We start from the raw sequence: 24,972 nt of genomic DNA, 5'->3' as shown, positions 1-24,972 counted from the left end.
TTCTTTGATATCAGTTGACACAATAAGAAATAACAGTAGTATAAATTTGTGTTCTGATCTGTTGCATTGCATCAAGGATGCAAGAGCATCAAATTGATGTGACAAGTGACTAAAGGTAACTAAAATTGCAAAATGGGATAAAAGGTGAGCAATCAAAGCGATGGAAAGTAGAGTAGAAGCCAGAAGAAAACATAATCAAGAAGATAATAAAATAGTGCCATTCATACGTTCGTTTGTATGTTTTTATATAGATTAGTAAAAATAACTCAACTACCACTAAAATCATAGATTGTTGTCTTGTACAGATCATGCATATCGGTCCCTGGCCAGATCGATTGTATGTGTTGACAATTAGCAAAAAAACTAAAAATCAGTCGAGACAGAGAAGAAAAAAAACCTATTTTAAGGTTTTTTCCTCCTAATTTATAAATTAAAATTAACTAAGAATTATATCTAAGCCATAAATGAATGGAACTTCTAGGCTATAGGGATCAAAATTTGAAATTCTTTTCTTTTTCAGATCCATCGTGGAAGAACTGTCATATGATTCTTTGTTGTAGAAAATTGCTTCTTTAGATCTTGAATCACCTACAAAGAAAAGTGTTGAGATATTGGATTAGTTGTTGGAACTCTTAAGATTTGAGCAAGTTAAACTATTGAGATGACATCAATATATATCAGCTGGCAGTATGATTGGTACGCCTCACAAATCAAGTGCTCGATTGAAACAGGGTGGCTTGGGTTTCGATCAGCCCTCGGACAGATTTGTACCACCCTTTCATACTATTTCGGATGGTGTGGCAATCCATGACTAAAACTGAATAAGATAAGGATTTGTCTAATCTTTTCCTAGTGTCCACTAAATTTTACTCCCTAAAGTTATTTTATCTTGTTTGGCCAACTTTTACACCAAATAATAGATAATGCCCTATTAAATGATAACAGGACCAATAATGCAAAATCAAGTGCATTAAATATGAATAGAGTACATTGAATTTTCTTAAAAGAGAAAAATGTAACATTTATACGAACTAACCAGACTACAATGGATACTTGACTCTTTGGTCTGTATCAAGATGTATTAGATATTTTTCAAAGGAAAACCATGCACTGCCAAATGACATTGTTGTACCTTATGATTCTTAAATTAAACATGTTTAATTTGTTTTTCCCCATGTACCAATCTACTAAAGTATATACCTTCAAACAATTTTGTTGTCGTCCTTGCAGATTTGACCACATTACTTCTAAGATTTTTCTGTTCAAAGTGCTTCAGCTCTCACTACACATTACTAGTAAATCTGACCAACATATACACTGCTTTTCATGCATCTGTTGTTTTTATCAAATTATAGATGTCTACTCATGAGACAATTCTATTTATGATTTAATTGATTCATGCAGTGACGGATTACCTTCATTGCTGGAACATATTGTAGAGGCAATGTGCTTGCATGTTTCAGATGAATCACCAACTGTGAGAAGCCTTTGTCTGCGCGGTCTTGTGCAGGTACATTTTCTATTTGCTTGGCCTCCATATCCAATTGTTATTTGTAGATTTTTTTTCCCTCATCCTTAACTCTTTGTTATTTGTTATACTTCTGCTACTCAATGTTCATGCAAATATGCAATATTACAATTTGAATTGTTTTGCTTGCACTTTTTGTTTCTGCATACTAGTATTTGTTTGGTCTATATGGTCTAATGTTAATTCTAATGCATTTTCGAATCTTTTCTTGCTGTTTGTATTCATGTTTTCTTGTGTCTTCTTTTCTGAATGGCTTGGGTATCTTCGTTTAGTTTGAGAAACTCCAAATTCACCTTTTCTAGCTATAGTTATCAGATCTCAGTAGGGAACTTGCCATACTTATCTTTTATGCCTTGGATTGGTATAAGTATAAATCATGAATACCTATCAGTCATTACCATGTTATGGTGTCTCTGTTGTCATTTATATTTTCTATTTGTGAATCCTGTTCATGCAGTAATTAGTTCTTATATATATGTCACACTTTTTGCATGTATTAGCAAGAAATCTTATTTGAAAAACAAACAGCTACAGCAATGTTTTCCATAACTGATTTATATTCTTTTACCTCATTGCAGATTCCAAAGAGTCATATGCCTAACTACATCGCACAAGTTCTTGGAGTCATTGTAGCTTTACTCGAAGACCCTGATGAATCAGTTCAATTAACCGCAGTACAATGCTTGCTTAGTGTAAGATACTTGTGTAGTACCACTTTTTTCCTTGAAGCATACATAAATATTTACTATTTCTTAGTCTTCATGGTCTTATGCATACGGATTAAATCTGACTGTAGGTTCTCAGCTCATCATCTGAAGAGGCTGTAGATCCCATTTTAATAAATCTATCTGTGCGGCTGAGAAATCTACAGGTAACCTCCTTTACTGAGAATCCTCTATTAATACCACATACACCAAAACACAAGCAACCAAATACTAACTTCAAAAGTATTAAGTCCTCTATCCGTGCGGGACGATCAGTTTTGTATCTCCATTTTAATCTTTTATCTGTAAGTTTGTTTAATCTACACGCAGGAAATGACTGTCTAGCCATAACAATTCCTATTGACTCTATTGATAACCAGCACCTGCATTAAAGGTAGGATATTGGCTTTAAGCCATGGATTTTAATTTTCAATGATACCGCCCGTACCGGGTGGTACCGTCGATTAGGGCTGTTTATGCCCCATTATTGCTCGAAATCGGTCGATAATTGTCGATTTCGACCGTCGCCACCCGCTACCGGATGCTATTAGCAGAGGGAAGGAAGAAGAGGGAGAACCTAGAGATCCGACGTTGCTCTCCCTCGACGATCCCGATCCATTGCCGCCCTCCCTTGTCGGACGTCGCAGATGAGATGTCGCCTCCTCCTCGTTTGAGGTGATAAGGCCTCGGCGTTGTTGGCGACTTCTCATCCACGTCGGGAGAAGCTTAGCAAGGAGAAGAAACGAGGCGACATTGCTTTTATATATATATATATATATATTCTGATCGGTACACCAAAGCGTACCGCTCGGTACGCTCATACCGTATCATACCGAGCTGAGCTTGAAACGTCGGTACGGTACAAAATTATAAACCTTGCTTTAAGCAACTAAGAAGTACATGACATGGACACAAACACGGTGAGGACATGTGTATATTTAATATTATATATATATATATATAATATAAAGCATGAGTTTTATAGCATATATATTTAAATTTTATAGACTCAACAATGTGAACAAATAAATATCATCACACAAATTTAATTAATTAAAATCATCTAAATCTAATTATATTTTCTAGTGGAATTTTCATGTTAATATAAGCCTTATATGTGTTTTATATGTGTTTTCGTAAAAGCAAAAGTAAAATAAAAAATTATATTACAATAATCATTATATATTCACAATGTAACATATATCATGGCTAATATAGCATAATAAATAAGATCAAACCTATTATGAATAGGAGGCAGTAATAAGAGACAGTAATAAAAAATCATAATAGTAAGACTAAGACCTAACCTATTACTCTTGTTATACACTTGAGTTATAATGAATAAGAAGCTGACATTATAATTTAGATATTATAGTAGATTTATTATATCTTATTCATAATTTAGGCTTTTTATAGTAGGCAAACATTATAATAGTAAGACATTATATCTAATATATAATTGGGCAAACATGAAAATATAAATATAAAAGGTGATAAATTAATTAAAAAATATTAAAAACAAACAGAAGGATTGAAATCACAATCGCTTGCTCGTTCTACACGGTCAGTGATGGGTCGGCAATAGGAACGCTGAGGGAAGCCCATGATTCTTGTTGTTGGCAACGGATTGACGAGAGGGATGCCAAGAGAAACCTACGAGTGAGGGTGCTGATGATAGGCAATGGGTTCCTGAGGGTGAGAGGGACACCGAGTGCATATGGTGATAAGCGACGGGTCATTGAGGGCGTGCATCGTGCAATAGGGGACAGCGAAAGCAAGCTTAAGGCACGATGGCAAAGACGCAACAGTGTCACTTCAACTGCAATCTGGTGCTCTGTTGCTTCTACTGAAGTTTGTTGAATCTGCTTCCGCTGCAATTCCACTTGCTGCTGGTGTTCACACACCTCGCCTCCAGGTTTGGTGAGAATCCGCAAATTCCCCATATCCCCCAAATTCCTCTAGCTTCCCCCATCCTCATGTGAAGGCCATGCGACTCAACACCACACGCAAGTGTCAAGCAAGGAAGGGCGTGGGCACGGGCACGGGAGATGTCCAACACGGATATGTCGTGTCCCAAAAAAAAAAAAGAAGAATAAATAGGATATGTGTCGGACACGTGTCAGGCCATGTCGGTGATGTATCCGTGTCTGATACATGTCCGACACGGATACGCCAACCAAAATGATGTGTCCGTGCTTCCTAGCTAAGCAAGGCACCATGTCCAACCTGTGACAATTGGTCACATGGCACCACATGTATTTGTTTAGACATTCTTGCTTATGCTTTATGTATATGTAATGTTATGCTTAGTGTCTTCTTTTCTGTCTTTTACTTTTTTTATTATCTTAATATTTTTAACATGAAAAGTGTGCTTATAATGGCATTTTTTGCAATTGGAAATATACTGCAATGATTGCTATACAGTGAGTGCTCTGTTTACTGCTCATTTGCAGGTGAAAATATTTCAAATGAGTATTGTATTGATTAAGGATTATATTAAGTTTCTGCTTTGTGGCTTTCTGTCATGAAATTTGTAATTTAGAGATTCCTTCATTTCATGTTTGAATAGAAGTTGCAAATTTACCTTCATGACGGTCGCATACCAATTAATGCTAAAATAATTATAACATTGTGATCAAGCTTCTAGATAAATTTGTGCATGTGTGACCAGGTGTTGCCAACATGAGTGTTGGAAACCCTATTTCTGTTTCTCTTTAATTTCATAAGATACTTTGCATTCTTTCTGTCCATGTTCCTGTCAGCTAAGTATCTACCCATAAAGCATGACACTAACATCAGGATAATATTTGCTTTTTGTGAACAGATCTCCATGAATGAGAAAATGCGTTCGAATGCTTTTGCAGCCTATGGAGCATTAAGCAACTTTGGAATGGGTTCACAACATCAGGCTTTTCTTGAGCAGGTATTTCACTCAAATGCTGTCACCAACTGAAAAGCAATATTTTATTTGTTCCCAATATGATTACTAATCCTGTCTTAGTTTCTATAATCCTTAGACACCGTTGGATTTGGATATACCCAGGTTCAAAATTTGTCTGATGCCAGTTCTGTGTTTTGTTGGACCAATATGGTATTCGCATTCTCGGTAATTATGCCAATAGGTACCATCCAGTATGAAATAGATGCCAACATGTACCAAGGTATAATATGGAATGGTACTGGCCTTTCGTCAGGCTGTTATAAATACATGTTTATATGTAGCAATTCAACCAGTATGTGTAAGTATATATGTAGTCAGATTGATTTTTAGTTCTTTTATGATCAGCTCCTAGAGAGAGGAATTGATCGCAGCATTTTAGAATGGTTTATATCAAGGTTTTTAATTTCGAATGATATTGCCCGTACCGGGCGGTTCCGTTGATTGGGGCTGTTTCCGCCCTGTTACCACCTGAAATCAATCGGTGACGGTCGATTTCGACCGTCGCCGCCCGTTATCGGGCGGTATTAGCCGAGGGAGAAGGAAGAAGAGGGAGAACCTGGAGATCCGGTGTCGCTCTCTCTCGACGATCCCAATCTGTTGTCGCCCTCCCTCGCTGGACGCCGCAGATGAGTTATCGCCTCCTCGTCTGAGGCAACGAGGCCTCGGCGCCATCAGCGACTTCTCCTCATCCTCGCAGGGAGAAGAAGCCTTAACAACGTCGTCGAGGCTTCGCGGAGAGAAGAAACAAGGCGACATCGCCCTTTTCTTTATTTTTTAAATTATATATATATATATATATATATATATATATATATATATATATCTTGAGCGATATGTCAGAGCATACCACTCGGTATACTTGTACCATACCGAGCTGAGCTCGATACCCCAGTACGGTATGAAATTGTGAACCTTGGTTTATATGACATTAAGTTTAAAAACTTAGCTTTAAAGATCAAGGCAAAAAAGATAGCAAGTACACTGAAAGGCAATACTAGGATTGAGAGTTCATATTTTCACTGTCGTAATACATGAAACATATCTTTGTGTGCATTTCTCTCTGTTTTTCTGTCAACCTAGTTTCTTCTTACCTTAAGACTGGAGGAGTTACCAATGCGTTCCTTCTTTGTTGTTTTTTTCCTTTTCTAAAAACAATTTATTGATAACCCAGTAAGTTCCTAGTTGACTTGTACGTCGATATACAAATAAAAGATAGAGTTGCCAAGATTTGTCTCCTTGCAATGTCCTAATTAGTGAAGTCAGTGAGATTTTCTTGTGAAGATTCATCCACAACACAATTTTTGCAGATGGTTAATTAAAACAAGGTGTACTATTCATCCTCAGTGAGGTATGTATACTAGATGTACAACTATCACATGCGATTAGGATGTTCAAATGGTATATATGGACAAAACTTGATCTTTAGCAAAATGTCAAGAAAGGTATAAAATTTGTCGAATGAGTTTTCAATTCCTTAAGTGTGTGATACACTGCTACCATACCAATATTCTTGTTGTAAACATTATTGGATAAGGTTGACTCATAGTTGATCCTAGTACAATGAGTTTTATATAAGGTTCATAATTTCGTACCATACCGAAGTATCGAGCTCAACTCGGTACGGTATGGTACGAGTACTGAGCAATACGCTCTGGCATATTGTGCGGTATATATATATGTGTGTGTGTGTGTGTGTGTGTGTGTGTGTGTGTGTGTGTATAAAGAAAAAAAGGGGCAACATCACCTTGTTTCTTCTCCCCACGTGGGGAGAAGAAACATCATTTTCTTCTCCCCGCGAAGCCTCGATGATGTCGCCAAGGCTTCTTCTCCTCGCCTGAATGAGAAGTCGTCGACGATGCCGAGGCCTCGTCGCCTCAGGCGAGGAGGAAGCGACATCTCATCTACGGTGTCCGACAAGGGAGGGCGGCGACTAATCGGGATCGTCGAGGGAGAGCGACATCGGATCTCCAAGTTCTTCCTTTTCTTTTCCTTCTTCTTTCTTCTCCCTCGGCTAATACCGCCTGGTAGCGGGTGGCGACGGTCGAAATCGACCGTCACCGACCAATTTCGGGTGGTAATGGGGCGGAAACAGCCCCAATCAACAGTACCGCCCAATAGCGAGTAGTCCGCATACCAGTCTGTCGGCGGACCAATACGTATCGCTCGGTACGAGTGGTGTCATTCGAAATTAAAAACCTTGGTTTTATCTAAACATTTGATCCTAGTACTAAGTTTAAAATTGTCGGATGAGATTGACTCGTTGTACCAGGATCAATTGTTGAATAAAACTCATTGTACTAGGATCAACTGAGTTTTGATTAATAGTAGAATTTTAAGATTGTGTATATCATACAAAATAATTCAGTTGACTCATGGTCTGGGTGCTCATTAAATGGTGACGCATTGTATGAGGATCTTCTTGAATTTTGAATCCGTTTTTTGTATTTGTGATGTCTCAAGAAAGTGCTATTTTCTTATACCTGCTTGAATTTACATATGCAAAATGGATGTTCCAAATTCTTCCGGAAGGATCTCATGAGTTTGAGAAATATCTAGACAGCATAAGTTTGTTAAGGGTGGACAAGCAAATGATAATCTTCTTGGAACACACCTGCAGATTTGCTTTCGTCTTCAAAGTACTGTGAAATTTCATGAGTAGGTGTTCTACCTTTAGTGTTCATCAAAATTATTTTTGTCAAAATAAAGTCTATAAGGAAATCTTGTATTATTTAATTAGGCCAAATGATAGCATTCTTTAATCCACTAAACAAAAAAGAGGGGGCTTCTCTTTGATGCAGCATGTTGTTAGGATACCATGGCTGACTGATTAATAGATGAGCTTGCAATCTCCTTAACCTGGAACTCAGAAGCTGAACAACTAAGTCAACGAGTATTGTGCAAGACAAACTGTTCCCATTTTTAAAGCTAGTTAGAAGTTCATGTATGGGGTTAGTAACATGATATTGACAAATTTATTAATGTGCTTATCAAGGATTTCAGTGTCACTGAATGATGTTATGACTTCTTGCTGCTTGTTTAAATATCTGCTGACTGCATGAATATACGCTTGATTAGTCTCTGTTGCAAAATGTCCTTTCTGTGAAAGAACGAGTGGCTAATGTAGCTTTATTTTTGGAGGCTGTCATAGTTCATTTGGCTCCCACTCATTGTTCTTTATATCATTTAGGTTCATGCCACTATCCCTCGCCTGATTCTTCATCTTCATGATGATGATCTGAATGTTCGTCAAGCATGCAGGGTATGATGCTATAGAGTTTTCCATCTTTATGTTTATTTTGCTTTTCAGTGATCAGCTGACCTTTTTCTTTTCAATTGATTAGAATACCCTTCGACAGCTTGCACCCTTGATAGAAGCTGATGGCTTCTCTGCCCTTTTTAACAAACAAGTTTTCAGTTCCGAAAGAAGGTCAGTTTTAGGTTGTCCAATCTCGTACAAGAAGTCAAGAACTACAACTTCTAAATGATCATGTGAGCCATTTTTTCCTTATGTATCAGAAGCGATTATGAGGACTTCATAAGAGATCTATCAAGGCATGTCTATCAACTCCTGGCCTCTAGAGTTGATAGTTACTTAGCACCATTGATCCAGGTATAGTTGGGAGGTATTCTTGTTGCATTTGATTACAGTAAAACACTTATGCGTTGCATATTGTTGCCACAGGCTTTTGATTCACCTTGGCCGGTTATACAAGCAAATGCAATTTACTTCTCCAGTTGCTTGCTGTCACTTTCAGAAGATCAGCGGTCTTTGGCTCCTTACTGTTTGCAGGTTTTTACTTCTGCATTTGGCCGGTTACTTAGCACCATTGCTTGCTGTCACCTTGGCCGGTTATATAAAAATTCTTGTTCTTGCTGATCCATGGTGTCTGGATCTATTTAAGAGAATCTTAATGTCCTTTTTCTACCAGGTGTTTGCAGCATTAGTAACCCGAATGAATCGATCACCAGATGCAGTTGTTCGAGCATCATGCTCCTTTGCTCTGGGTCTTTTGTTGAAGGCTTTCAACCCACTTGCACATACAGTATTACAAATCGATCAGACAGATTCTGGTAGAAGTAATATTACAGAGTAAGCTTTTTAATTTTAAACCTCCTTGAAGTCACACCGAGCTAAAGATGGTGGCTCAAGAAAGATGATGTGCAGTAAATGACCAGAAGATATTGATGTTCGATTTGCCCTGTTGCCAAGCCCAACATTCAGATCAAAATTAAAGGGTGATTGGAGTTCACAAACGGTCTGTAAGCATACCACAGTTGCTGTTTCATATTCCTTGTATTATTCATCCGATGTACATATACAGTTGCATAGTTGTTTTTTGTTTTTTCATTTTTTGGGGTGTGTATGTGGAAAAAATAAAACCCTTGTATGTGAATTAGCGGTGTATCTTTCTTTATTGGATCCACCGGAAGCTTGCGTTTTCAATCAAGTGCTTTCTGTCCGTCATGAACCGGAAGTTGTTACCATCCAGAGTAATGGTAATAATATACTGTTAATACTGGTAACAATTTTCAATTGAATATCGGACGCTAATTAATTTGGCAGCCTAACTACTTTATATATGTCTAAGCAAACTACTTTGAAATAATGTTAGATGCATGGTTCCGTGTCTTCTATGCTGTTTAGGGTGATTGTGTCAGAGTGGACCATTGGAGGAGCCTTTGATTAATCCACCTCACACGCTCTGAAAATGCAGTTTAATCTTCGTACAGTTTCGAGGGAGTAACAATGATAAAAGTATATGTTCTATGGAACGCTAAATGCTTTATAGAACATTCTCTTACGACACTAGTACCTTTATTGGAAAATAGTAGGGAAGATATCAGATCCGAAAGATTTTATAGAGGAGAGAATAGAAATTCATGCAATTCAGTGCACAATGGCGTATTTATGAAGTCTTATTAGGATAAGGATAAGCTAATCATCTCCGGTCCTTAAACCGATGAAGGCCTAATTTACATTCTAGTATTATTTTGTTCTGCAACAATTTCGAAATCACTAGTAGTGGCTAGAACCAGTTTCTTCTGGTCCTGTCGGATGCACATAGCTTTCGTCTCGCTCGCTCGATCAACTTCGGACGAAGACCAAGCCAATAGCAGTGACGATGAGCGTGGAAGGGATTCCGAACACCAGATGGCCGAGGAAGGAGAGGTTGTATCCAAAAGATTTAGCTTTCCGAGCCTGTTCGCAGACTATCAAGTTGGCAGCGGAGCCCAGCAGGGAGAGGTTTCCTGCAACTGTGCTGACCCATGCCAGTATCAGCCACGCCCTCATCTCCTCGGCCAGGGAAACGATTGCAGCCGATGCCGCAACCCTCGCTCCCAGCAGCAGAACTGAAACAAGCAGAGTGTGAAGTAGAATGACTTCTTCTTTTTGGTTTCCTCTCAAATAAGTTAAAAAGACATAGAAGGTACCGGTGGGCACATTGGAGGCGACATTGGAGAGCAGAAGAATCACCAAGGATAGCAACGCAACCCCTCCGACGGTATCAATCTGTGCGTATGGTTCCACGAACTCCCACAAGGCACTCGGTATGCCGGTCTTGTTGAAGCCGTTCACCGTAATGAACATCCCGCTGAAGAATATCAACAAGGAATACGAAATCTGAAGCAGCAACGAGCGTTGCGATCAGCACTTCTCCAAGCAGAGATAAGCCTTCCGAAAGCATGCATGCATGTCTATATATATATATATATATATATATATATATATATATATATATATATATGCATTACCTTTTCAAGGCAAGGGAGTGCGTCCTTGAAGTCGAGGACGACGAGCGCAAGAGCCGCTGTGATGGCTGTCCATGACATGTTCAGCCCCAGCAAGAGCGATATGAGCATTCCAACGGTGACGAGGTAGACGCATGTCTTCCACAATTGCGTCCTCCATGTTGTTGATGCACCGTCGTCCCCGCTTACACAAATTCCATCTCTCGATGGATTCGGCGCCATTGCAGAATCCGTTACACCACCGTCAGCGCTACTAGTCCTGCATCTCAAGTTCGCAGCACCTGAAATGGAGCTCTGTGCCGAAGCATCACTCGCCGATGCCTGAGAATTCTTGATATTGAGGTGCGACATCGTGGCCGGCGAAAACCGATGCAGGTTCACATCGACCTCGGCCGCCACCGCCGCCGCTGAGTCCACGTCTTCGTCCTTGTCGGCCGAGAGCAGCCTCCAGAAGTAGCAGAGCAGAATGGCCGCGTTCACGACTACTCCCACGAGCATCGCAACGACGATCCCCGACAGGAATTCGACGAAGGACATGCCACTCTGGAGAGCGATCACTAGATTCTGCGGGTTCCCGATCGGAGTAGCTGCGGATCCAATGTTGGAACTGGACGCCAGTGCCAGAAGAAAAGGTTTGGGTGGCAGATTGTTCTTCCTCGCGACGTTGAGGACGAACTCCGTTAGCACGACGCAGCAGGTGTCGTTGGTGAACAGAGCGCTCGCGATTGCAGAAACGAGACAGATCCGGAGGAGCAAGTCCTTCCCTCCTCGGCTCTTCCAAGAGAGCAAATGGCCCAGGTACTTGAACATGTCGGCCTTCTCGAGGAAGACACTGACGACCATGGTCCCGAAAAGGAGGCCAAGAATTGGGAGATCGATCGCGCTGTAGGCCTCCTCGGGTGATATGACTCGGAAGATGACCATGAGCAAGGCGCCGAGGAGAGAGCCTGCGGTCCTTCCAATGGGTAAGCAGGGAACTGCGGGGAACACAGCTAAAATCCAGAAAACTACAAAAGCAAGAGTGCCCAAAGCCACTTTTAATGGGGCCTCCATTGCCATCGTTACAATCTCTGATGGGCCAAATGCTTGGGAACCAGAAACAAAGCACTGCACTGCACTGCAAGTTCTGCAATCTCCACAAACTGTCTGCAAGAACAGAAACCGTGATCTATAATGCTCGCTCTACTTCGTTCTCTATCTTCCCTGGAGAAGGAAGAAGCATGTCAGATGATGACAGCAAGTAATCGCAGACGAAGTTTGGCAAGCAACTGCGTTACCTTCTTTCCCTGCCAACAAGCAAACATCAGCTATCATTTCGGATGAGAACCCACTGCAACTTGAGAACCTCGGGCAGAGCTTTAAACTCCATAACCAGAAAGCTAAAACCAAATGCCTTCAGCCAAAAAGAAAATTACTGTAGGCTTCTCTTCTGCTTGTTGACATCCTCATGTCCTCCAAAGGAGATGCCAAAAATCATGGTACCTCAGCAGCCAACGACTAGTCCTTGCTGGGGACCTTCAGTGACCAGTGCAGTGATGGGCACAGCCGAAGGTAATTTCCTCATGGATTTCACCATTGCTTAATGGAAACAAACCCAATAAATGTGGACTTCCTTTTAGTTTACGTCCCATGTACAGTAATAGGTGTCAGGGCATCACTGGATTATATTAGATGTGAAGCTCCAAACTTGCTCAAAGTATAAAAAGGTCAAAACTAATGGATGAATGGATGGATGGTCTCCCATTATAAATGCCAAAATGGTGTCTTTGTCATTTATTTGTATATAGTTGTGTATTTATCATAATAATTAATTTCTTGCTTGCTAATCATTAATGCAGAAATTGTCTGCAGTTCTGCTTCACATGTAGATCCATGTTTGTATACAGCCTTTTCTCCATTGTGCTGCATAATTGTTAATTCTCTCTGTATAATTTAACTGCAGTAATTTATGACTGAAGACATATAGTTATGAATGCTGCCCTTCTCTACATTCCGACAAAGTAGTAAAACAATGGTTAGACTTATCTTTTGAATAAGCATGGTGGCTAAAAGTCACAAAGAAACAAAAGTAAACAAGATGTTGAGTAGGCCAAATATGAATAATCATTGTATGAATTTGACTTTGTGGAGCCACTGCCTTATGTGAGCTCCTCCTGATTCAACATCTGGGCCTTTTTGTCCTAATTATTTCTGATCTATCATTGGATGTCATAGTTACTGCAGACGACTGTTTCAAGTTTCACCTCTCCTGCTCCGTCTGTAGCTCATCATGTTCGTTAGCATGAGAAGAGCTGAGGAAATTAATGTCCTCGTTGTCTACAAATTTTATGGCAGTAAAATGATAACAGTTGCTTGCTGAAAATTACATGAATGACAACCTCCACCTCCATGAAATTTGAAGGAAATGTGCCTGCCATAACTATGTTAGTCTCAATTATGTTCTAGTAATTGTCTGGTTAGAAACGAGTTAATCATAGCTAGTTAATTGGCGTTGTCACAGTTAACTAAAACCATTACATTTACAGAGTCTTCTTCATGACCGTATATATCATCATCAACATTGTAGTCTTCTTCATGACCCTATACAATAAATATCATCAACATTTTAGTCTTCTTCATGACCTTATATATCATCATCAATGACCTTATATATCATCATCATCAACATTGTAGTCTTCTTCATGACCTTATACATCATCATCAACTTTGTCTTATGCCAGACAGAAACACAATCGTCAGAATTAGGAAGTCAGTCATTGCACAAATGCTTTATCTACGGCAGTCTTATGGAGAGGGAAGAGATTCAATGCACCATTATTCGTTTGAAGATATCGCACCACAATGGCTATCTTGTTTTGTAGCTTTAGGTACGATCAATGATCGGATTTGCCTTGTTATTCTCAATGTTCGAGATAGGTTGGTGAAACTTTTTACTTGGTGTGAGTTACTCAGCATTGGACTCATTAGTTTGTTCTCAGGATGAGGTAGGAAATAGGTGACGAAAAAGTTGCTCTTCCTCGGTAATTGTATTTGAACACGAGCCATGTGTGTATATCTATCAAACGCATGTTGATCTCCATTTTTGCTCCCAATACATGCATGCTTGTAATTGAGAAGCTTCTGCTTAACCTTTTCCGGGCCTTGAATCTTTCGATGCATCACAGCCGAAGAGGACGAAGCATTCATTTCACCAGGCTTTTATGAATTGAACAGTCACCAGCAACAGTCACGATCCTGGGAAGAAAAGGATCGTGTGAAGTCCCCGTCGTTATGCTCATCAAACAGACGCCCATGCAATGCCGAACTCCATTTCATTCGTTAGAGGACCATCATTACAATCATCACGTCCGTGGGAAGTGAAACTTCGTTTGAGCTGAGCCTAATGGTCCTCGGAGGACTTCCATTCCGCGAGATCAAGGACAAGAAGATCTATGCAGATCCAAAGCAGTACGCCAATTTACGTGGTATTTGTCTTGGAGAAATAAATTTGGGGTGGCTGCCATGGAAGAAACAGTTCGCGGAGATGTGACGGAGGCATGGATGGAGGAGACCGCTGCAACAATCTTTGCTGCAAGTACAGTACCTCTTCTTCTTCTTCTAAAGTTCAGCGAGCGGGGGTGGGCAGCCATTGGAGGAGGGAGGCAACCTTTGCACGCTTCGTCGCTTCTGCTGAGGACGATGTGGCGCGTCCAGCGCCATCCACGTCGGTCCAGACGCAAGCGGACGCGGTCGTACGCAGCAGCATCTCCTTGGGGGCTATTTTCTTCGCTCATAGGGCGAAGCACACAAATGGGGACATAAATGAAGTGATGAGCGGAATGGCTTTGTCAAATAGTAACGCTACCGTCCAAAACTGATGAGACAATTTAGGGAATATGTTCCCATCATTTGAGGTCATATAATCATTGAAAGGCGATTCCATGGAAATTCTTCATGTTTTAGGTTTTTGTAGGATCACACTTCTCATTCCTACATTTAAAATGATTTATTTTGAAATATATAAAGATCTTCATAATTTTCATCCAAAATTATTCAAAGTTTCATATTAATAATTTTACAATACCTCCAAAATTGATATTTACTGTTAGTGAAAATTTAATTAATTAAAAGTAAGTTAGAATATCTTTTATTAGAGTTATAATGTTTTGGTTCAGTGATTAAAAAATACATAGTAAATCTATTCAAAAATATTATAACAGAGAATTGTTTATTATACTTTTTAATAATTAAAATAAATATTATGATTTTTAAAAATTATAAATCTAAATTTTAGGTTATGTCATCCTTTCTATTGAAATATTTTAGAGTATTAATTTTCATTCAAAATTTCTAAAAAAACTCTCAAATAAAATCGTTTATGAAATTAATACAGGAAAATAATTAATGTTTACTGAGAATTTAAATGAATTAAGATTCTACTTTAGTATTTTTTTAAATAAAATTATAGTTTAATAATAAAAAAAATATTATAAATTTATTCAAAAATAATTAAACCGACAACACCCGTTTAGTCATGTTAGGCATCCACAGAAACTCTTTAGTAATGAGGGGGTGCTATCTAGAAAACTTGAAGGCTAATAATATGATTTTTAGCATGTATTATATCCTAAAAAATTGCTCATCATTGAATGAAAAAAACAAAGAATTCTAAAAAAATCTAATAATATGATTTTTTTTTTGGGGGGGGCATGTATATATACTAACAAATGACATCATTACTTAATATTGTGGATTTAAAATTTTATCCTACATATTTTTTAAGTTGATAACTAATTAGTAAAAACTTTGTTAGATCAAAATTGATCTTCATCACTAATATTCATGTGTTAAATAGAAATCAAAATGATTAAAGATAGATCAATATTACTAATATTAAAAGAGTTTAGATTATATGATATCTAATCTCATGAATGTCAACTGAAAGCAAATACTGGGAATATAATATTTTTACACCACTTATTCGACAAATTTCTCAATATTTAGAATCATATAACACTGCAGAACTTACACTGAGTCCTTGCAGCATAATAGAATCTTACCAATCCAGAAGCCACCAAGAGACACAGCAACACCTTGGACAGCACTTGAAGCAATGGAAGGGGCAGATCTATCAGGATGATCAATAGGAATGTAATGTTCTTTCAATGTCCATATCATAAACTGCTAGGAATTGCAGGAGAAAGTTCGAGACCACTAATGGCTCACTAAGGATGTGATTTCATGTGTTAAAAGATTTGTCATGGCTTGTTGGCCAATCAACAAGGCCACATCAATAACTGATGCATATTTATGCTGTTGAATTCAGTGCTTCGCAGGGCCACCTTTAGTTGATACAAGTCTTCGATCTACTACCGAGTTCCAAATCACCTGCTGCACTGAGTCAATTCACACAATACACATAACTTGATTTTAGTATGCTTATTTACAGTGGCACATGACATGAAGAGTTGGAATTTTTTTTTTTGTCTTTCGGTAGTTCAAACAAAGATGTATACGAAACAAAACCCCATTAAGGGTCAGGTTTTCCCAGCATTTGTTCGTCGCTTGAATCACACTCATTTTCACTCAGCTCTTCATCACTGGATTTTTCTTCAGGGGAAGCACCAATGTCTTCCGGCTTTGCATACTTCAGACAGTATTCTGGATAAAGAGGGACAAACAATGGCCATAAAAAAACTAAATACAGATTAAAAAACATCAACAAATATCAAAGTATATGTAGTCTTGTCGACAACATAAATTGGTTTTAAGTAGAAGAAATCAACTGCACAGGTTCTAAAGTTTAAGGATTGAACATATGATACAAGAACTAATGGTAGAACAAAGGATTCTCATTAAGAAACAGCCTGCTATCACCCTTCTACAATCAGCACTAGAGAAAGCGTTGAGACAACAAAACTAAGACTATTGCTTCATTTTCAGTTACCTCTAAAGTCTCAAAATTCCTGGACACAAGAACCAGTTCATACTCTTAACAGAATATTTAAAGTCAACTGTGCTATGCACAGAAATAGCTTGCACAAAAACTAAATTTGCTGCACAAGTACAAACAGCTAACGTGGTTCACTAATTCGACACTGATGTATATCAGAATTGATATACCACAAACTATGATTAAAAGTGAAACTAAAATCTGAGCCAGAAATGACCAAAGGAATAACAAAAAGTCTACAACAAATGCCCACAATCCTAAAAGATTTGGATGTCAAGTGTCTAATGACAGAAAGAACATGTAAACACAATTGATATTAAGAGATTCCAAACCTAGATCATATGTTTGATTCAATAAGTAGCTCTGTGACGAAAAGAGAATTACGCTATAACTACAAATTACTCACTGGAGGCAAGTAATATAAAATAAATTTATTGATCAATCAGATAGATGAATCAAATCCTTTATAGCATACATCTGAAACAATCAGTCAGTGGCTTTTGTAACTTAAGACTCCTAAAAAGACATCTTCCAAAATGTGCAACTGAAGATAATAGTGCATTCAGAGATTGGTTGCAATAGGTTAATCTAATGGAAAACCACTTCACTCCTTTTTCTTTATTGATGATAGTAAACTGTCCTCAAGCAATTTAATTATGTCTGGTGATAGACAATAACAAGCTAAGCTTAAACCGATAACCAAGAAGGTACCTGAAATACCAAAAGAGAAATCATATATGAATAATTATAAGAATCAGAACCACGGTGATCGTTTAATTTTGATTGATGTCAAAACTTAATCTGTTTCTTATTCAACAAATTTCTAATCTTAGTAACTTCTTTCTTGAATGTGCACAACAAAGCGCCCAATGCTCCAACTGCCATAGGAGCAAAAGACAAGTGCAAATTCCAGATAACGACCTAGTAGGATATATGCAAGGTTGAACTACCACAGGCTAGAGAAAAAGATTTTCTTCCAAAGTTTGATCATTCCAATCAGAATATTCTTCCACGGTCACAAGATCAATTAAGTCCCTAGAATACATGTTGGTAAGAGAGATCTGATACCCCAATTGTCCAGACCTATATCTTCCAATTGATAAGCAAAAATCAATAACCAGCTACTCTTCCGTCTGTATCTTTACATCCAAGTAAATTAGCTTAACTGCAGGTCTCTTGTTGTCATTGGCTTCCCATTAGTCCAGACATATTTTAGGTGTGTTATCATCATAACCAGAACTTCCCCAAGCTAGAAACTCAGCACTAGAAACAAAATACTGGTGCAAAGATTGCAAATCAGAATGAACATGCTTATCAAGAAGTATAATTTATGCATGACAATTTATTTCTTGTAGATCTTGATCCTGATCCTTGCTCTTCATTTATCCTTTCAACCTCATGTGCTACCTGATCTTTTAGACACTCTAGTGTGCTCACTTTAGGCACAAATGTAAACCTACATACGAGAAGTTTTCCTCTGGATCAAAGGTATGTCCTATAGGGTCATTTGCAGAGCAAATTTCAACAGGACATTGCTAGGAGGCCAATACAGACTAAGTTCATTTTATTGATAATTTGATTAATCCAAGACAATGCACAGATGATAGATAGAACTAGCATGTTTTGTCCCAAATCTAGAAAGAAACACATTAAGCATAAATTAAATTCCATCACCTTTGACTTTTTGTTCATAAGCAGGTTCATCACGCATCAACAATGCTGCAGCCTCCCCATTCAATGGATCCAAAGGGTTTGGGTATAAAAGAAGTTGTGGAAGGAAAACTTCAAATACATTGACAAGATCTGACAGAAAAATTGCAGAAAATTAACATCTACTGAACCTGTCTAATTATTAGATGTAGCACATCATATTAATCATATTATCTGCCAATGATGAAATTCTTTGAGGAAAAATGATAAGGGCAACTTTCTATTACCATACATGGGGCTCCAAGTTTGGTTGATAACATCCAAACAAATTGAACCAGACCTGAAACGTTGGCAGGAGAAAAACATGGGCATGAATTCCAATATTTGGAGTTTGCTTAAACCATCTAGATCACTGAAAAAGAAGGCTAAAGAAAATGGAAAAGTACTGCCACAATATAATGAACTAACAGAAAGTATCACCCAAACACTCACATTTCATCAACATTAGGATGATACATCTTATTAACAAAGCCAATCGAGGGAGAATGGTAAGGATAACCATCTGGTAGTTCCACCCTTATCCTCCACACTCCTCCTTGATAAGGGCCTGTCATTATCAACATGTATCAAAGATTATTGCCAAAACATAATACAACCAATCGGATTCAAAAGATAATCCAAGAACACAAGAAAACACACTAATACTAAAACTTCATGTTAGCCCTGAATCTCAAGAGAGTAGCCACAAAAGAAATACTTTTAACCATATAGATGAGGTGGACATACTAAAGACACTACATGTCAAATATCTCAATACTGACAGAAAACAAACTATTTTGTTACAGAAGAAAAAGATTAAAGCAAAATAAAAGCCAATAAAGGGCATAAATAGCCCTCCCTCACATCAACCGCTACTTTTCTCTGACATATTCAACTCAATCAAAGGCTAATTTTTGGCTAAAAAAATGATCCGAAAGACCAAAACCGAGTGCCGATAACTCAGAGTCCCTCTTTTGCACCAACCACTTCTTTTTCCGGTCCAATCAGATGCGCAAGGATATGGGAAAGGGTAAAAAAAAAGATCCAATAAAACCCTTTACGTGAAACAAACACAACGGAGGTCACAGATTCGCGAGTGCAGAAGACGTACTCTCCTTCGGACCATGGAAATCCACAAAGAATTCATGCATCCCGTCGTTCGTCATCTCCACCTTGTAGTCGCTCATCATCCTAAGCATCACAAGACGAAACGATAACGAGAATCAAGAAAAAGGAAACCCACGAGAAGAAACAAGAATGGACGGGGATCTACCTACAGCTTCATCAGGTCCATCTCGCGGCGCTTGCTCGGGAACGACATCCCGACCCTGCTTCGCTTGTTCGGCGTCGAAGGGATCAAAACAATGGGGCTGAGAGCGGGTCTGGCGCTCTAAAAATGCTTCCTTTCTCCCCCTTTGCGAGGGGGACAGAGGCAGACAGAGGATGAGGGGAAAGGGATCGGCGAAGAACGAAGGAAAGGGAAGCGTTTTAAAGGGATCGCTGCAAGTTTGAACGCACGACATGGATGGAGTTGTCTCGAAGAACTCCTTCGATGGGAATCCACGTCCCGTACGACTCTGCTTTCTTGGATTCCGTTCCCTTTCCGCCTCATTTCCATCATTATTATTCTATCTTATTGGTGTGCATATATATCCCTATAAATTAGTGATATCTATATTTAACCCTCGAATATATGTATAATGATAATTTGTTTCCAATCGGTCGACCACTAAGATGATAGTATTAAATTTTCAGTTGCACCAAAACATCAAAAACCCCTCTAAAATTAGTATACACATGAAAGAAATATCTTTGTTGAGATATCCAATTAATATATTATTGCATAAGTGATAGAAAATAGAATTCTTAAAAAATAAATTTATGAAAGTAATAAAAGATATTTAAGGTATTAAATATTTTATTTTTAAAAATCAGTGATGATCTTGATGACCAATAATTAGCTTAAATATTAACCTATTTATACGAAAGACTTAAATATTTGGATATATATGTAAATAATTTAAATTATTAGAGCGATGTATATGTATTTTCAAACTTTAAAATGATAGATATGGAAAAACTCTTTTTTTTTTATTTGCACATATATCTTCCTTGATAATGCCAATATCTTCTTAAGGTTTAGGTTTAAAAAACATCAAATTAATCTGAGCATTCAGAAATTTAAGTTATTATATTTTTATAAATTTATAAAAATTAATTTTTGAAACAAAGAAAGTGTCCAATACAAATTTCTAATTAGTCAATTGATAAAGATATTGGTTGTTTACAGTAAGATATTTAAAAAATTAGTAAATATAAATAGCAACGTATAAGCAATTGTGGGTGATAGATATTTTTAACGATAGGTGTTAGGAGAATATGCTGTTAACGTATTGATCAGTTCGATGTGATTCAGACCCATACATGTAGGATTGTCTAAGATATCTTCGAGATGGAAATGTTGAGCTCTTAGAGTGCCAATTACATAAAGATCACAGTCGAGAGAAATTTTTCGATCTGATCCCTCTTATGTTCAAAATTAGTAATTCGAGATATAAAAATATAAATGTGAGTTGTCCAATGAGAGCTCTCGATCATAATCTCTATGCAAGTGACATTTCAGGAGTTTAACATTCCCACCTCGGAAGTAGCTCAGATAATCCTGCATGGATCCGAACCACGTCAGACTAAATAGGACATCGATATATTCACCTAAGTAATTGGTAAAAAAAATCATGGAATTAACTTCTATCTCCATTAATTTATTTCTTCCTTGCGTATGTACACAAACAAGATCTTGGTAAGGGGCATTTGTACATATACTTGATTTCTAAGGCTGTAGGCATAATAGTAAACTACTTCGAGGAGGAGAATACACCGAATACATCTTTGGTAAGGGGTAGAAATGCAAAAATCACACTAGGAAGATCACAAAATTGATGTACTAATTATCATCAATGTTGGAAGGAATTGTTTGAGAATTCATGAAGATGTTAACAAGAAGTATTATTTTTTAATGCAAGGAATCATTTGCGTACATCATATGTCCTTTGCCACTATTATTTTGCTGATGCTTGCGTGACAATGAGACATGATTTAAGTTATAAGGTCTATGATGACTCATAAAAGATTCCTAACATCTTTTCTCACATACAAATCGAGTTAAATGTAAGAGGATCCAATTACATGGTGCAAGCCTGAATAAAAAAAAGGATATAAACGAAATTCAACTCTGATATCTCAGAAAACACAAAAAAATGACTGAGGAAAGAGCTTAAAATATGTTTCAGATAAGAGATTAGGTTACTGAAACATGATATTTTTAATATAATTAGTTGAAACATAGATTAATAATTTGTTGGGCAGCTAATGATTGCTTCGAGTTTGAAGGAGGTACGTCAAAATCCACACACAACAACGCACGAATGGGGGTAACTTTCACAAGCCACAGGTTGCGGAGGATGAGTTTGGTGGGTTGACGAGTCCATCACAAACCACAAAGACGAAGCACATGAATTGTCAGATGATGCTGTGGGGAAGTGAGTTTTGATGGGATGGATGTGATACAACGTTGGATGGCTCGAGTTCGGTAAAAGTAGAGTCAAAGCAAAAGACAGATTGGAGTTGTGTTGGTGTATAGATAAGGATAAGGTCGTCACCTTATAAACATGTCAGATGAACTCAATATATATAAGAAAAATAATTATAGTGAGTATTCCTTGCTTGGTTCATTGCATCTTTACACTCCTCTGAATACTCCGCTATAGCGTGTACATAAAACCTTTCCTTGAGCCCGGACATCTTGGATAAACTCTTAAAAAAAAGTCTCTAGTTTTTTTTTTTTTTTTCCAACGGAGCATCACATTATACTTTATTTTTATAAAATATTTTTTATTTCCTAAAAGATGATATTACTTTTTACTATCCGAATCTCTACTCATCGTAATATCTATCATACGTGTGTGATCCTCTAGGCTTAATATCGAGTTGGTCGTGAGTCAAACATGTTAGAACTCCTTATGACTCAGTAAATTATTATTTACATAATAATTCATTTGATTCATCGACTACGGATGTACTATGTCACTACGTCGTAGTCCCCAAATAATATAAAGAAATCCAATCCTTTGGATCTATTTGTCCTCGATCATCATGTACCTATAATCCCTCAATCATCTAATATCCTAGAGACCATATATCGGGCATGGTGCTGTCAGGCTCATACGATTTCTCCTCAAGTCTCACTTTAATCGGATTCTCTTGTAGAACTCTCACTCTCTCTCAATCCGAATAATCTTGGTCAAGGATTTGTCTAAGCAATAATACACAGGATATTTTTCTCATGATACCGAGAGCGAATGATCCTCTATCAACACTCAATAGCCCTTGTAATGTTGGCTGTCACTCCCAATAACTGGTTATACCATATTTGAAACTTCCAAACTTATAGATTCGATATCAAAGAGTGGAGTACTCATACAGGACATCCTTGGTGTCTCAAGTCTAAGGACCAGATACACTACTAGGACTGTGGAATCACTATATAACAGTAAGGTATCATTATCCATATAGCATTCCATAAGCAGATCAATCAGTGAACTTATTCTCCAATGAGCACCTGCATTGTATCCTTAGTGTCTCCACACAAGCAGCTAGGAATAATTGGATGGAGATCCAGTATCCAATATGCTAGGGTAATTGGATAGAAATCTAATGCCCGACAAAATCTATTAGGGTTAGTAAAGATGACTCTCTATAAAAGGGATATGGAACTAGAAGGGTTATAAGGCTGAACCCCTTTAGCTATCATCTCCCTGACCTCCCATTTTCTTCCTCTAGTGATTTGCCCCCTCTCTAGCATGAGAGGATAGCAAGAGAGCTGACCCTGTTTGTGTGGTGGTGCGTAAAATCAAGGAACGAAAGCTTTACACGAGAAGATACAGTGTCGCTTCATCCATCATGTGGATCACCGCTAGAGAGGAGTTTGCGAGAGCTCCTTCATTAACGAACTTGGATCTATAGTTTTGAGGATATACGATCTCTCCTAGGTGAGAGCGCCTCACAAATCTTATGTAGTTTTCGGTTTCATAAGTTTTTTACTCCTAATCGTCGCATGAAGATCTTATATCATTCTTTTGGTAAACCAGTTTTATTTTCTATTTTTCGCTGTGCATGTGATGCTCTCCCAAGGTTTTCCAATAGGCTTGATAGCACAATGTCTAGTATACAATCTCTGGGATATTAGATGGATGAGGAACTATAGATACATGGTAAGTGATTGTAGATATATCCAATAGATTAAATCCCCCTATATCGTATAGAAACTATGACGTAGTGGCCTAGTATACCTATAATCAATGGAGGACAATCATTGAGAAGGGGGGATGATCGCGAAAGAAGAATAGCAAGCAATGTGATCATCGAGTTGTTCACCATGTAGAACAAATCTAGGACCTGTCGCTATAGCAAATAAGGAGAGGATGATTATTGTCTACCTTCAGTTACAAGTAAGTGAGGAAAAATAATCACTGCCATTGGATTAGTGAGGAGAAGGAATCACTGTCTACAGTGTTCGTGAGTTGTACAAGTAGAGAGGAACCATCATTTCCAAAGGAAACAATCACCAGAGTATTAGAGGCATGATGTAGTAGTTTCAAAGGAGTAGTAAAGGATGGAGATCTAATCTGATTTGATTATAGAGGGAGGGATACGATATAACGAGGGGGATTTGATTTAATAAGTGTAGAAGAAGGCGAATTTTTTCCTTCTTTGTTTACAAATCCCTTCACTCGGTCGCAACAAGTTGTAGAGGTGGCTGGTGATAGTGACAAATCAACATATGTGGATCGCAACCAAATTATAAGGTTGGTTGGTGATAGTGGTAGATCAGCGCGTGAGTCACTGGAGCGGTGAGCAGGTAGCAAATCAGCGAGGTGTCTCGGAATAGATCAACAATAGGAGACAACATATCATATTTGCAAAAGGGGTTCGTAGGCGTAAGAGACAAGTCAGATTTATGAGAAGAGCACCATGATCGCTGGAGCGAGGGGGGATGATCATCGAGAAGGAGGGATGATCGTCGAAGAAGGAGAACAGCGAGCACTGTGATCGTCGAGTAGTTCACCACGTAGAACAAATCTATGACCTGTCGCCAAAACAAATCTATGACCTGTCACCATGTAATGAGCTTATTCCGTCAGCTTTTACATACTTCCATCCGACGATAAAACTACTACGGCAATACAAGGAGACAGAACAAAAGTCAAAACACAATTTATTGAAGACTTTTTGTTACATGTCAGACATATTTTCCAACAACAATAAAAGCAATTTACTGTCACCGAGTTAGACAACAAAATAAGACACGTTAATTTTGATACCTTTGTGATCCAACGCATGAACAGTCAGAAACAGAGTACAGAAAAAG

General features: G+C 38.1%; 3 protein-coding genes across 8 annotated transcripts in view; 1 reads left to right on the top strand and 2 right to left on the bottom strand.

Annotated features, from left to right (window-relative positions):
* LOC135652634 (protein SHOOT GRAVITROPISM 6-like) overlaps positions 1-9,617 on the top strand; it is a 49,234-nt gene extending 39,617 nt beyond the window's left edge. For 4 of the 5 annotated variants that reach the window (XM_065173741.1, XM_065173732.1, XM_065173736.1 and 1 more), the window contains 9 exons: positions 1,405-1,510; positions 2,107-2,220; positions 2,325-2,399; positions 5,057-5,155; positions 8,361-8,432; positions 8,515-8,600; positions 8,690-8,783; positions 8,856-8,963; positions 9,103-9,521. In XM_065173741.1, coding sequence (XP_065029813.1) covers positions 1,405-1,510; positions 2,107-2,220; positions 2,325-2,399; positions 5,057-5,155; positions 8,361-8,432; positions 8,515-8,600; positions 8,690-8,783; positions 8,856-8,963; positions 9,103-9,267 — 919 coding nt within the window. In that variant the 3' untranslated portion in view covers positions 9,268-9,521. Of the gene's footprint in view, positions 1-1,404; positions 1,511-2,106; positions 2,221-2,324; positions 2,400-5,056; positions 5,156-8,360; positions 8,433-8,514; positions 8,601-8,689; positions 8,784-8,855; positions 8,964-9,102 lie in introns of all 5 variants that reach the window. The other variant, XM_065173726.1, reaches the window with a different exon arrangement.
* A 434-nt stretch (positions 9,618-10,051) lies between these two features.
* On the bottom strand, positions 10,052-12,288 carry LOC135652629 (silicon efflux transporter LSI2-like). The gene is made up of 4 exons (XM_065173718.1): positions 12,202-12,288; positions 10,928-12,127; positions 10,607-10,796; positions 10,052-10,525 (listed from the first exon to the last, which is right to left on the bottom strand). The coding sequence occupies exons 2-4, from the start codon at positions 11,981-11,983 to the stop codon at positions 10,260-10,262; spliced, it is 1,512 nt and encodes a 503-aa protein (XP_065029790.1). The 5' UTR covers positions 11,984-12,127; positions 12,202-12,288; the 3' UTR covers positions 10,052-10,259.
* A 4,012-nt stretch (positions 12,289-16,300) lies between these two features.
* Positions 16,301-20,122, bottom strand: LOC103982476 (ubiquitin-conjugating enzyme E2-23 kDa). 2 transcript variants are annotated; one of them, XM_009399524.3, is made up of 6 exons: positions 19,819-20,122; positions 19,657-19,736; positions 18,999-19,113; positions 18,794-18,846; positions 18,531-18,659; positions 16,301-16,564 (listed from the first exon to the last, which is right to left on the bottom strand). In XM_009399524.3, the coding sequence occupies exons 2-6, from the start codon at positions 19,733-19,735 to the stop codon at positions 16,434-16,436; spliced, it is 507 nt and encodes a 168-aa protein (XP_009397799.2). In that variant the 5' UTR covers position 19,736; positions 19,819-20,122; the 3' UTR covers positions 16,301-16,433. The 2 variants fall into 2 exon arrangements, with proteins under 2 accessions (XP_009397799.2, XP_009397721.2); XM_009399446.3 differs by having other exon boundaries at positions 19,823-20,122.
* Positions 20,123-24,972: the final 4,850 nt, after the last annotated feature.

This window comes from Musa acuminata, chromosome BXJ1-4 (genome assembly GCF_036884655.1).
Source record: "Musa acuminata AAA Group cultivar baxijiao chromosome BXJ1-4, Cavendish_Baxijiao_AAA, whole genome shotgun sequence".
NCBI classification, from domain to species: Eukaryota; Viridiplantae; Streptophyta; class Magnoliopsida; order Zingiberales; family Musaceae; genus Musa; species Musa acuminata.
Note: the sequence above shows the minus strand (reverse complement) of the source record. Positions and strands in the feature narration are given on the sequence as shown.